This window comes from Hyperoodon ampullatus (assembly GCF_949752795.1).
Source record: "Hyperoodon ampullatus genome assembly, chromosome: 2".
NCBI lineage: Eukaryota > Metazoa > Chordata > Mammalia > Artiodactyla > Ziphiidae > Hyperoodon > Hyperoodon ampullatus.
Window position 1 is genome coordinate 192801989 of NC_136915.1, and position 14321 is coordinate 192816309.

The window sequence follows — 14321 nt, forward strand, 5'->3', positions numbered from 1 at the left end:
AAATTGTATTAACTAATCCATAATGTCTTGCTTCCCTGTGAAATAGGCCCCATGAGGAAAGGGATCATGTCCTGTTTACCACTGTATCTCTGAGACAAGACATCTGTTCTGACACAGAGTAACCGCTTAATAAATGTTTTGTTTAATGAACAAAGAATAACCTACCAATGTTCTTCATGCTCAGTTACTAAATGTTCTGCTTTTCTAATCATATAATTCCTTTCTCCTTCACCAGAATCATTTTTTAGGTCTCATCAATTACTTTCCCCATGATGAATTTGCTGTTAGAATGGGAGGGAGGACCTTCACTGAGTTTCATAATCATAAATGGATATGAAATGAACTTAACCTCAGCAGCAGTAAACAACACAAAAGATATTAAGGCTAAAAAAGCAAAGAATGGAAAGCTCCGTGAAAAGCCATTTTAAAAAGGCTTACTATGTGTTTACACTAATCAAATGAACATTTAGGGAAAATAGTTGGCTTGTGTATTTAATTCCTGTTAACCTCGAAGTAAACCCCAACCTGTAAAGTAGGATAGCCCGTAGTCTATTTCATACCCTTTCGAGGCTGCTCTACCATATTGACTGGTAATTAAATAGTAATCAATTCTTCCTAGACAGGTTTATGTACACCTTTATTTTCAAAATAATGGCAGCTCCAGCTGTTTGTAAAGGTGTTAGTAGAAAAAGAAAGAAGGAAGAAGAGGAATATGAAAAGAAAATATTCTACTAAGAAAGTAAAGGAAGTACAGAATGAAAGTGTATGCTCACTGCTTGAAGGAATCTCTTTAGATCTCTATTTGCCCTGAATAAAGGGTAATGCTGTGAAATCCATGCATCCAATACCATAGTCATGAGACCCTTAGAAAAATGTCAGTGGACAGCCTAGAAGGAAAAGAAGCTTGTGCCTGCTCTTGTCTGCATTTTAAACCCTTAACAAAGGTCTTAGTGAGAAAAATATTTGGGGAAAAAAAAAAAAAGGAAAGTGTAAGGACAGGTGATAGAGAATTGTTTATGAGAAAACAAATAAACAAAAAAATGTCCGGTGAAGTAAATTACAACTTCCGTGTTAAAATCTTCACGACCTTGTAGCCTTCAGCCATGCTCTGTCAAATTTCCATCCCTGTCCTATAATAATAACGTCTTGGGCAGAACCCACTTCTTTCAAATCATGTTCAGTTATTTAAAAACCCTATCCCATCTGATTTGAAACTTCAATCTTCCCAGCTCAGGCTAATTATCCCTGGAATGCTGATGCTCGGAAGTGACTCTAATGGGTCAGCAATGGCCTCTGTGAAGGTGTCTTGTAGAGACATGTGAACATACTTTGTGCGGTATGAGGGTGGGCCTCTGGGCACGATCACTGGGAAGCAAGAAACTCTCTTCCACTCTATCTCACCTACTTCCCAGCAACACATCCCATCCACCCTATGGCCTCTGGCTGCTTGGGCTTCCTCACGTTGTAGGCAGAACCCTTAGATGGGGTACCACAGAGAGAAAGTGCAAATGTTTTTAAGCCGTCAGCTGTGCTGCTGGAAACCCATGCATGGGAAGGAAGGTTCTGCCATCTCTCTCTCTCAAATTCTTTTTTCTTCATGTTCAAATAATCACAGAAAACTACATACGCAGATGTCCAACTAGGGGACGAACTGCTAGTTCCCACTTCTTGCAGATACTCCACGAGTATTAAGTCACTTTTTGGACTTCACTTCATGAGGCTGGGGGTAAGTGCAAAAACACTGTGCTGCACTACTGGTCCCTCTCTGATCTTCTCTTTCTACAGAAAGGTGGGGAGATTAGAAAATGGGATACTTGACTCTTTTTCCTCCTTGGTTTTAGGTTATGGTCACCAATCCTGGGACAACATGAAAAGTCCCTCTCACGACCATAAAAGGCCAAACAGTGGGCAGTGACCCAATTCCTGGAAATCTCTGTCCCTTCCCCAAAATAGTTGGAATAATTCTCCCACTAATGAGCCTATGAAATTACCCAGCCCATAAAAAACCAACCACCCCATATTTCAGGGCCTCCTTCACTCTCTGACATGGACCACATTCTGTCTATGGAATTCTGTCTCTAAATAAACCTGCTTTCACTTTAAAAAAAATAAATAAATAAAAATGAAATAAAAATTTAAGAAAAGGTATGTTCGTTCTATCCTGTTTATTGTTCCCAAGTTAGAAATATCATTTGCTCCAGTTAACTTTTCAATGGTGCATAAATTAAATTTGACAACTGATTTTATTTTTCTTTCAAATGCAAGTTGCACATCCCTTGTTAACCCATGATTACACTTTCAAGGCAAACGGGGAGCAAATTTACTCCCGTACAGTCTCCTGTGCTTAAACACGACAAACCAGTTGGAACAGGACTGTCAGCTAGTAAGTGCTTGGGTCTGCAATTTGCAGAAACGTGCTTCATACAGGCCTCTGAATGCAGTAGAAGAATCTGATATGGTTTTGGTTTTCAAAATTTCCCCACATCAGGGTTTCCCTGGTGGCTCAGTGGTTGAGAGTCCGCCTGCTGACGCACGGGACACAGGTTCGTACCCCGGTCCGGGGGGATCCCACATGCCACGGAGCGGCCGGGACCGTGAGCCATGGCCGCTGAGCCTGTGCGTCTGGAGCCTGTGCTCCGCAGCGGGAGAGGCCACAACTGTAAGAGGCCCGCGTACCGCAAAAAAAAAAAAAAAAAAAAAAAAAATTTCCCCACATCAAATTTTCCCAAAAGGAGAAAATAAGAATCTAACTGGAATTTCCTGTTCCAGATACAATACTTGAAGTCTTATTATACTACATTCTCTGTTCCTATTTCAGGAATGTACTGAATGACCGTACTCAGTAATGTGGTTTGCATTTTTTAAAAAACAGCATACAACCTTATTTGATGGACAACGCCCTATTTTTATGAAGATGTATGTTTTTGTAAAACTCAAACTAATAACTTTTAGAAGGTAAAATCTGATTTTTACTTTCATATTTTCTTTGTGTATTTAAAGATGCCACCAAACTAAAGGTAAACTCAAGAAGTGTAGGCAGGCATTACTGCCTTCAAGGTTGTACAATGAAATTATTAGTGCAAATCCATCTCTTCTACAATATTATATCTGTCATTTTAAACACCTCTGCATCATAATTATTGGATTTAGCTTTGCTAGTACATTTTGTTCTCTTCAATCCTAAATAAGGCATTTAAATATACAAAAAATGGTTAGTTTCAGATTCACCAAAATTGACACAGATTGCCAAATTAGTTGCTTTTATATACTTATTTTTATTACCAAGCTAAATTATTTTCACATCAATGGGAATAAAGAACATATTGTCACAAGGTATCTTTGGTATAAAATCCATTCTTCAAAATGTAATAAAAGGCTTTACATATAACTGGAGGAAATCTTTGCCTTAGGAAAAGATGTCATTTAAATTTATACTGGCAGAGTTACATAAGATAAAATTTCCTTATGATGCTTTATTTTAAAGATAAGAAAATCTATTTATTACCTCATTATAGTAGATTGAAAGTAGATTTAAAAAGTCTAAACAAGTGACCCAAAGGTTTTAATCTAACTGAAATTAACATATTTTATTTAATTCCATACTCTACTAGTTCACCAATTTAATGTCAGCTTGGTTCCAGATAATTGTTTATATTCTTTACAGGAGCCTCTCTGAAAACATACATGAATTACATTAATTCACAATGGTCCCAAGCTTTTACTTTATTTAAAAATTAAAATATTTAAATGGTATTCCAATTCCCTTTACTGTTAATGTCATGAATCTACAGTGAACATTGCAAGTAAAAGAAATGATTTTGACAAATTGTAGCCTGTGTCATTGAAAACATAATTGTAATTTATGGAGTGGAAAGGGCATATTAGAGTAGACGGAAACTTCCACTACAGGTGAGGCTACAAAAGAGAGAGCTAAAACAGAACTTTGGATGAACATTTATTCTTGCTGGTCTGGGGATCGATCTGACACACAAATTGGATTATCTTACCTAGAAAGAAAAGTAGTCAAGAACTCTAAGTAGAGGAGGTAATAAAACTCAAGATTAAGCTGAACTTCCCCAGCTTTTTATGGTATCAGACATCAAAATAAAAACCTGAGTCCTAACATTAAAACCATGTAGAGGATGATAATAAATTTTCAGCCACTAGATGGAACCAGAAAGCTGTTTGCCATTCTCAGGATAAGAAAAATTGCTGTGAAAGTGACGAGAGTAGAGAAATACTATACAGCTTTCAATCATTCTTAATAGTGAACATAAACAATGAACACCCTTTTGAAAGAGATTTCAAAGAGAAATAAAGTTCCACCGTTAAATTTGAAAGGCTGATTGTACATGAAAGTGGCCCAAACTCACTACCCTTAAAGTTTGTTTGTTCTTCAAAAATTCTAGTGTGGTTTTCTGAAGTGCCCACTTAACTCAAGAAGCTACCTAATTATCACACACACAAATCCTAAAATTCTGTGAAGACTTTTCACCTGCTTTTTAAACTGTCAGGTGAAAAATAAATTCATCTCTCTTAATGACACTGAATTCTCAGCTCTTTAATTCCATTATTAAATAAGTCATATCCCACTGATTTTAAACTGTTCTCCTTTAGCATTAATAAAAATCCATAGCGAAGGTGTACCTTCCCCCTCTCTCTCAGAACACAGCCTGCTTGCTTATGAATAAGTACCATACACTTAGCTTATGCTCAAGTGCTCCGTGCCCTTGTGCATTTGCATTGTTCTGCTGTATCTGTCACTTTAGTTGAGAACATCATAGTGAAGTCTTCAGGAAAGTTGTATTCCATAAAGATTAATATTTAGGGATATAGGAGTTTCATAACTCCTATTTTTGGTATTCACATTTTATCATTTTGAGTATGTTTTTTGCTCTTTTAAAATTATGTGTAACTAGCAAGTTTCTTCACTGGCTGTCCATGTTGTCATTTGGTTTATTCTCAAGGTATGCAAACTAATCTTACCATAGCTAAAAGAAACTACATTAATAAAATAAATCTACTAGGAGAAATTTATAATACATTCCAAATATACATAAGCCATGTTTACATTGTGTTCTGCCTTGTGGTGAATATTAGTTTCTTGTGTTCAGAATGGAACATTTTCATTTTTGCATTTCCCGAACTCCTAACACAGTGCCTTACACTGTATGAATGCATGTGATTGTTATCGTGGGATGAATGAATGAATGACCAAACCATAACAATATTTTAACTCTATTCAGTGCTATTTTTAGCATGGGACTTCATTCATAACTTAAATTGACCAAAAAAAAAAAAATGCTTCCAGATTCTGGGCTTAATTTGAAGAGTTTTGAGGTATCTCAATAAAAATATGTTATCTAATTTTATTACTGTGTCATTGTAGGCATTTTCTATTGACCACCATCTCTGAGGTGTGAGAGGAAAGAATTATCTCACAACAGATTCCCCACAGGGCTGTAAGTATAAAGTAGCAGTGACTATAGATACAGGTCTCTTGATTTTCCATTTTGTAAGCTGAGGATATTAGCTGCTCTCCCTTCCACATCTCCTCCCTACTTTTCTCTAAAATATCATTTGCTGCAACTTTTTACATTGTTGAAAATGCAAATATCTGTATTTTGCTCCCTGGCTATAAATAAATCAATGGCTTCAGATAAAAGTGGAGAACGCGTTGTACATCTTAAACTTATATGTTACATGCCAATTATAATAAAGCTGGAAAAAAAAATACAGAGAACCTGAGTTCAGTGATTACATTATTAGGATTATTGCAACATAGTTCATTTAATAGTTCAGTGGAATGCTATAATTATATAAACTTCTCTGTATTCCCTGAGAAATTCAAGAGAGAATACAAAAAAAAAATTCCTTACTTACTGACCACAAATTGTTCAGTATTATGGCACATTTTAATTTGATTTATTATAGTTTCTTTTTTATTTTCTTGGAGTTTATGATCGACTTTCTTTTTTCCAGTTGGGAGAGAAAACAGAAACTTCCTTTGCCACATCCCATTGTATATGTTGCTGTTAATCTAGTCCAGTCTCTTGTTGAGACTTCTCTGGCTTTTTTATGTTGACCATAGCTTTTAGAAATCTTTGGTTTTAGCTATGGTACAGACATGTGACCTAGGATCTATCAATCGGACACAAATATGAGAGTTTATTTTGGAAGTGAGCTAAATGAGGAAACAGGCAGGCGAGGTGCATCTATATTGTTGAGATGTCTGGCTGCAGAGGTAGCTGGCTCCCAGGATGTTCAGAGGTCAAAGTTCCTTATTGGGTTAGTTGTGAGGTGAGGCAGTGGGAACTGTTTGTGCATGTTGAGCCTAAATAAAGGCTAACTTTCCTGTTTTGTGAGTTATCTATATTCCTCCATACACCTCTTTATAATTAGACTAGCTCAATGAATATCCTTGTCTAAAGTTAAGAATCCTAGTCAATATTGAGATTTCTCTTCCTTTCTACAAGTTTAAGAGAATTCTTCTTCACCATTACTGCTTTATAATTTGGCAGTGTTATGTCTCTAGGTGTGGTTCTCTTTCATTCATTGTCATGCACAAGCAAGAAACCCTGTCTATTTAAAGATTTAAATCTCCCTTCTTCTGTTATAATTTCTTACATTCTATTCTCTCCATCCTTTCTGGAATTCCCACCAAATCAGATATTACCTCTTTTGGATTGATCTCGTGTACTGCAAATTATTTTTCCTACATATTCTATCTCTTTCTCTTTTTTTAAATCTGAAATCCTCAAGATTTCTATGATGTTATCTTTCAAGGTTTTTATAATCACTCAAAGGTCTTTACTTTCTGTTTCTCTACTATAACTCATTTTCATATCTTCCTGGGAGTAATAATTACAATTATTTTTAGCTATTCTGGATTTGTGTACTTATGTATTATGGCTTTTCCCATTATTATTGAAGAGAAAATCAGATCCTCCAGAATCATAATCAACAAATTTAAGTTAAATATTCTGAAAATTTTAAACTCTACAAATAAAAAAAAATTCCTCAGCATTTTATTCCTTTGAACAATCATTATCACCCTTTCATAATCCTTCAGTATTCTTGTGAACTATTATTTATACTTCTCTACTGTTCAAAAATACATTTGAATTTCTTTTTAATGTATTTTTGTTCTCATTTACTGTGATTCTCCTTGCTTCCAAACATTTGACTCTCCTTCCAAATGTTATAGTTTTTTGACCTTAGAAAAAATTGTTTACTAGTGAGTAGAAGACCCAACATCCCTATTATCCCAAAACAATTCCACTGTGAATACAGATATTGTTCTCTTCTAGCTGGATTTGTTCCCTTCATTTCAAACTGCATGCTGCTTGTCAGCAAATGACAAGAGCCATATTTCAAAGTTCTGAGTATAATATATAGGGATTTTAAATAGATTCCCTTGTCTGTGAATATGATTTGTTAAGTCACAGGTTACATCTTATATTAAGCAAGAAGGGCTCAAACTATCTAGTCTGGGGTCTCTAAATGCCAGATTAAGAGGGTTGAACCCCAACCCCAAACTATATGTTAGCTTATAATTCAGACTAATTCATTTAGGAAAAATCTGATTTTTCCCAGTGGTAAATGTCTGACAAAACTTAATTATAGAGAAATGGTACTGTGGTGGATGAAAGAGGGGTAACTTGTTCTGTATACAGAAATTCAATCAAAATGTGTCCTCTTTTTTCCTAGGAATCTTGCACCCCAGAGCCTCACTGGGGGCTGGAATTTTGTCCTGCTGTATCACCTTCTAAACATATGCTGGGATGGAGTTTTCATTAAGTTCATTTACCCACTTTCCATCTTCTAGAAATTCACTGGAATCTCTTCTTTTTCGCTGATAAAAGCTTATGACTTTTATTTATCTGTTATCATTTCAATGGAGCAGATGAGGAAGAGCAGATGAAGACTATGGATCATAAACTACTTTGAACCAGGAGCCTCAATGAATCATCTTTAGTATATCCTTTACTTCATTTACTTAACTAGTGTTTTTTGAGCATTCATGCTGTGAAACACTATAGAAGGTATAAGAATGAGTAAGGCATGTTCTCCACCTTAAACAAAATTATACCCTGTTATGTAGGAAAAAATAAAAAGACCATAACACATGCTCTGGCAGAATGTCATAAAATTCTATGTGAGTTTGTAGAAGGGAAAGATCACATTAAATTGGGGAGTTTAAAAATATTCTTGAGGAGATAGAATTTTCAAATTTTAGCAAAACCCTCTAGGAAGGCAGAAAAAATTCAAGGCAGAGGGAACAATGTTAAAAAAAGATGTAGAAGGCGGAAACCGCAAAGTATATTTAGGATCATGTTATTTGGAGAACACGATACATATGAGTATCATGAGAAATAAGGATATAAAAATAAATAAGTACTAGAGCATACAGGGCTTTAAATAAATAAAATGGATATACTTAAATCTAATTTGATAATGAAAGATGAGCTATTAAAGCCTTTCCAAGCAGAGGACTGTCAGACTGAGCAGTACCTGTATTTCTCAAGATATGTTTAATAGAATAATATTCTAGTTAATCTTTTAATAGGCGTGATTAGGAAAAACATTTCTCAGGTAATCAAACAGATTTTGGATACACCTAATAAAATGTATTTCTGTGGAGATTTTCAGTACATGTTAGTTTATATAAAAGAAAAATGAGTAACCTTCAGAGGTATATCGTTTCCCTTTCTTGCAATTACTCCATTCAGACCTCCAGTCTTGAAGTGTGTGTGTGTGTGTGTGTGTGTGTGTGTGCGTGTGTGTGTGTGATGGGAGAAATGGAGAAAGGGCCACCAGGGATATACAGACAATCTTTCTTAATTGCCATGATCAAAGAAGCAGCCTTCTGTGGAACCAGCAGAACTATCTGCTGTGCAATAGAGCTTTCATTATTTTCCTTTCTTATCTTCCTGGACAAACTTAATGAAGTGGCAGCCTTCGACCAGGCTTCACTTTCTTATCATCTCCTTATTTGTTCACACTATCTCAAAATGAGAAAGTCTCCATTGTCCCAAACTGTTTTCTCAGAACTTCCCAGAGACCAGTGACCTACTAATTCTGTTTGCGTCTTCTCCATCTTAAACCGTCTGTATTGTTAACCATCCAGTTCTTTCTAGAAATCCTTGCTCCTTTTTGTTCTGTTAGGTTATACTATAGTTGCTGTTCTTTTCTTCCATCTGTTTCCTAAGGAAAAGCCTTAAGTGGTCATTTTTCCCAAATCCCCACCATTTCTGCTTTCACCTCTGTGGCCCTGAATAGCCCTGATCTCTCCTCCGGAACCAAGAGTAGCAGTAATTTCCACGAGCAATGATACCTGCATCAGGAAGCAAATAGATCCAATACCAAACTCCTTTCTCCTGCGAAAACTACACATTTTATAGTTCTCTACTGTCAAACCTCAGTGAGTAAAGGGATTTTTTTCTTTTTTTCTCTTTTCTACATCCATAACTCATCAGCGGCCAAGTTGTGTAAATTCTAACTTTGCAATATTTTTCTTATCAATTCTCTCTTTCCTTCCCATTAATGATCACTAAGCAAAAATATTGCCTCTTGGATGGGACTAATGAAATAAATAAATATTTTCATGAAAGTAAATGGAAAGGAAAAGAAAAAAAATAAATTTTCATAGAGACAAATGTCATCAAGATGGGCCAATTGAAGGTCTACCAACTGTTCTGATAATTTGGCATCTCTTTGTTAAAATCATCACGGTCCCTGTTTGACAGCCTACAATGATATTGGTACAAAGAATAAAATTCTGTTCATCTTTCTAATGAGTTTGCCAAATAATTCAAAACGTTAATTTAATTGACAATAAGAAACACCACTGCCAAGAGTACTGAGCACTCAAATGTAAATGAAGTGAGTGATAGGGGAAAACTATGAAGGGCTAAAATACAGAGAAAACTTGAATGAATAAAAGGAGCACAGTTATTCAAAGTCACCTAAAGTTAACATCAGCTAGTTGACTCACAGATCAACTAGAACAAGATGAGTATATTAACATCTAGGAAAAGAAAATGTAAGACCATGACAGCATTAATGAGCCTTGGGATATATTGTTCAGGGTCCCAGCTAAGTTGCTCCAGAGACTCCAAAATACAAGATAAATATTTTTAAAATTAATATTCCCCATATAAAAATACAAAGGTAGGCAATTCGTGCTTAATATATGGTTTCCATCTTTCTCCCCATTATCACGGGCTAGAGAGGAAGAGAACTAAGAAAAGGATGAAGGTGTTTTAGTGAGCAAATCTAATTCTAAGGCTGAATTAGGAACTCCATTCTCAGACCTAAGGCAGGTATGTCACTAAAAGAGCTTACCTTTCTATCTCTAACTCCTGCTTCCTTTGTCTATCTTATTTGTTCCAGAACTCATATTTATTATTTTCCTTAAATACCTATAATCTACAGAGCACTTAATTTAAAAATATATTTTTAAGTTAGACTATTTTAGGTTTTGTATTATATTTATGTCTGTGTTTTTTGGGTCTTAAATTGTTTAGCTTGTGAATATCAACTATTTTTAGTCAAAATCACCATTAAAAGTTCATTTATGATATAATGAACTAATAATATTATTCTCTCTCCTTTTTTAATGGGGAAATTTGAGTATTATCGTAAGCTTTTTTTCAATTAGTGGTTTGATAATCTTTGCATAAAGCATTTCCTAGACTATTCAACATTTTCCCCATTATACTACTTAATTCAGCTCCCGAGTTTGTTCTCTCATTATTAAATCACTATGTTTGAGCTCTCTGATTTCTGCTGATGCTCAAAGGCAAAATTTCAAACATATTCTGTTAATAAGTGAATCTTCACTATACCTTCATTTAATGCATAATACAGAAGATAATACAAATTACTTTAGTCATACAATATTCTTAATAAAATATATTAGATATTTTAAATTAAGTGATCTGTTTGGATGACTATTTATATTCAAGTGATGGTATTTATCTGTTTAAGGATCTGAATAGTTTTTTCTTCAAAGGTGATATGAAAGTGGTCAATAAACACATGAACTAATGCTCAACATTATTAATAATCAGCAAAATGCAAATCAAAACCACGAGACAGCACTTTACATCCACTAGGACAGTTATGATGCAAAAGGCAGATGATAACAAGCATTGTTGAGGACATGAAGAAATTGGAACCATGATACACTGCTGGTGGCAATGTAAGATGCTATAATCCCTTCAGAAAACATTCTGGCAGTTCCTAAAAAAGGCTAAATCGAGCTACCTGATGACCTGGCAATTCCACTCCTAGATACAGACCCAAAGAAATTAAAGCACATGTCCTCACAAGAATCTTTACATTAATATTAAGACCTGCCTTATTCACAATGTCATAAACAACCCAAATATCCATCAGCTGATGAATAGAGAAGTAAAATGAAATATATTCATACAATGGAAAATTATTCAGTTATAAAAAGGAACGAAGTAGTGATGCATATTACAATATGGATGAACTTTAAAAACATTATGCCAAGTGAAAGAAGCCAGTCCAAAAATCAAAAAAGCACATATTGTATGATTCCATTTATATGCAATATGCAATGTCCAGAATAGGAAAATCTATAGAGACAGGGTAAGATTAGCCTATGGTTGAAAGAGTTTGGATGTAATATGGGCGGCTGCAAAAAGGTAAAGAATTTCTTTATGGGATGATGAAAATATTAGGAGTTAGCAGCGATAGTTGCACAGTTCTATGAATATACTAAAAATATTACATTGTATACTTTAATGTGTTAATTATATGGTATGTGAACTATATCTCAATAAAGCTGCTATAAAGAGAGTTATTTTGGTGGACTAAGGCATTTATTGTATCAGTTAACTGGGAAATAATTTTGCAGGTCAATCTTACTTATGGGAAATCCTTAATTATGTGGTAACAATGTATTCAACAACATCACTTTCATTTTTAATATGACAAAATTCATTAGAGTATATTAGGAAAAATCCTATTTTAAGTGTCGCTGAAATTCTTTTTAAATTTATGTTAAGTGCAATTTGTTCACCAGGCAATATTGTGTGCCAATAAATAATATTTACTAGGAGTTGGAAAATGTAATTTAACCGATCTATAAATACTAATGTGTGTTAGTGGAGATGGGCCTCATTTTATCATTTGTGCAAGAGAGAAGCTGGGCTAGATACTCAGCTCTAAAGCTGTCTGATTCTATGACAAAGATGGATGACAAAATAATGAAGCCATATGATAAGTTCTATGAACAGTCAATTAGTTGGTGACAAAACAGCTTTCAGTATTTTATTTAATTCCATCGAAATGCTAAGTACGTCCATCAAAGAAAAATCAATTTCATTCATGATCCTGTTACATCCTTTCCACTGCAAATCTTAAAGGCTTATAAATTCATAGAATAGAAACATTTATATTCAGAACTTTGAGAAAACTGCTCCTGGGAAAATCTTTCTGTCTCAATAGAACAGAGACGTAGTTAGAGATAAGAGAGTAAAATCTACTTAAAGTACCAGAAGGCATTTACTATTTTTCAATTAGCAATTTCCTCCATCCAGTACTAAATCCCAGAAAAGAATTTTCCTTTTCCTTGAATTATTTGATTTGGCACTTCACTTAAATAACTATCAATTAACTCACTAAACTTAAATTTTCATAACTACAAGCACCATGGTGGAATTTACTTAGAAAATCAACATTTTGTCTAAAATACCAAGTAAGGAATGTGAAAAGTATGAAAGGCAGTGCAACATTTGTCTCTTTAAATAAGGGCAGTGACTATGTTCGCTGATTGTATTTTACTTGATTATGCAAGTCAAAAACAACCTCTATATTTTATGAAACTCTATCAAAATAAACAAATAGGAAAAAATGTTTTGATGATATAATTTCCCTCAATACCCTGAAATTCATATTAAACATTATTTCTTTTATACTACATTAGCTGATTTTATCAACTACTTTGTTATCATTCTATAATAATTATAAAATTTTAATTTTGAGCTCATTAGTGCACATACAGCTTTCAGATAAAAACTTACCTCAGAAACAGAAAAAAAACGGCTTTAAGGCCATACAGTAATGACTGCTGTCATCCTGTTTTTACAAGTTTTATTTGCAAATTATTAATCTTGAAAATATAAACAATGCCCTAATCCTAGGCCTAACAAGTGATGAAGACATAAAATTTAGGATGAAACAAATTATATCAAGATTAATTAGAAAAGAAGATTAATTAGAAAAGACAGCAAATCATTGTCAGTTTCCTATATGTCTTGGACCCTATAACAGGTTTGTATTTGTATGTCTGTCTCTCTATCTATCTATCTATCTATCTGTCAGATGATGATAACTCACACAAATACAAGTATAGGTACATATATAGCTGTATACCTAGGCTTACTACTGTATTTCTAAATCACATAACTGCACTTATATTTTTTATAAATTAAAATACATTATCTTAAAGAAAAAATATACTTACTGCCCTCTAGAGGTATGAACCAGTAGTGTAATAAGTGTAGATGTTGCTGGGCATATACAGTTTAAAGCTAACATGGCGTATTTAAACTCTTCTTCACAAACAACATGATCTGTTTGGAATAAAATAGGTAAATTAGAATAATTTACCTTGGGATAGTAAGATTTTAAAATAATATGAAAAATAAAGCAATGAATAAAATTACAAAACTTTCCATATAAACACACTTGTTTTAGAGAGGTTTTTACATGTGCAAATTTATCCCCAGGAAAAATGATTCATAATAGAGAGTACTAGACTATGAGGTAAGTTATTGAGGTATGGAGGATCTGGTCCCAGACCTGTCTTTAATAAAATTGACGGCTTTTGGCAAAATGCTTATTTTTCCTGTGTCTCATATGTACAAGGAGGTAGGTTAGAGGTACAGTCTGGATAATAAACCAGAGACTATATAAAGTCTCCTTTACTTCTGATAATTCTATGGTATGAAATACAATAGTACTGATTTATAACATAATTGATTTATCAACTTCATAGTCAACATAAAGACTTAGAAAGTGGTTATTAAAAAATGTGGCAGATAATATTTGCACAGCATACAAGTAATAGATTTTTTATTATCAAAACAACTGTAATTACCAATCAATAAAAATTAATCCTGAAATAAATATAAATTTAAAATATACTTTAACCTAGGACCTAGGTCAAAAATTCAAAAGACGATAGAGTCCAGTAAGAAAAGATAATAAATGGCATAAAAAAATTCAATGACATAAAAACAATAGAGTGTTTGAAAAGATGGCACGTAAGGGGGCGCAGGTCA

The 14321-nt window shown here is 34.0% G+C and overlaps 1 protein-coding gene across 3 annotated transcripts in view; it reads right to left on the minus strand.

Moving 5' to 3' along the window:
* The window catches only part of KCNT2 (potassium sodium-activated channel subfamily T member 2), a gene marked incomplete at both ends in the record, with an annotated part of 353426 nt that overhangs the window by 107658 nt on the left and 231447 nt on the right, over window positions 1–14321 (minus strand). For all 3 annotated transcript variants that reach the window (XM_079727058.1, XM_079727057.1, XM_079727056.1), the window contains one exon: window positions 13502–13610. In XM_079727058.1, the coding sequence (XP_079583184.1) occupies window positions 13502–13610 (109 nt within the window). The remainder of the gene's footprint in view (window positions 1–13501; window positions 13611–14321) is intronic.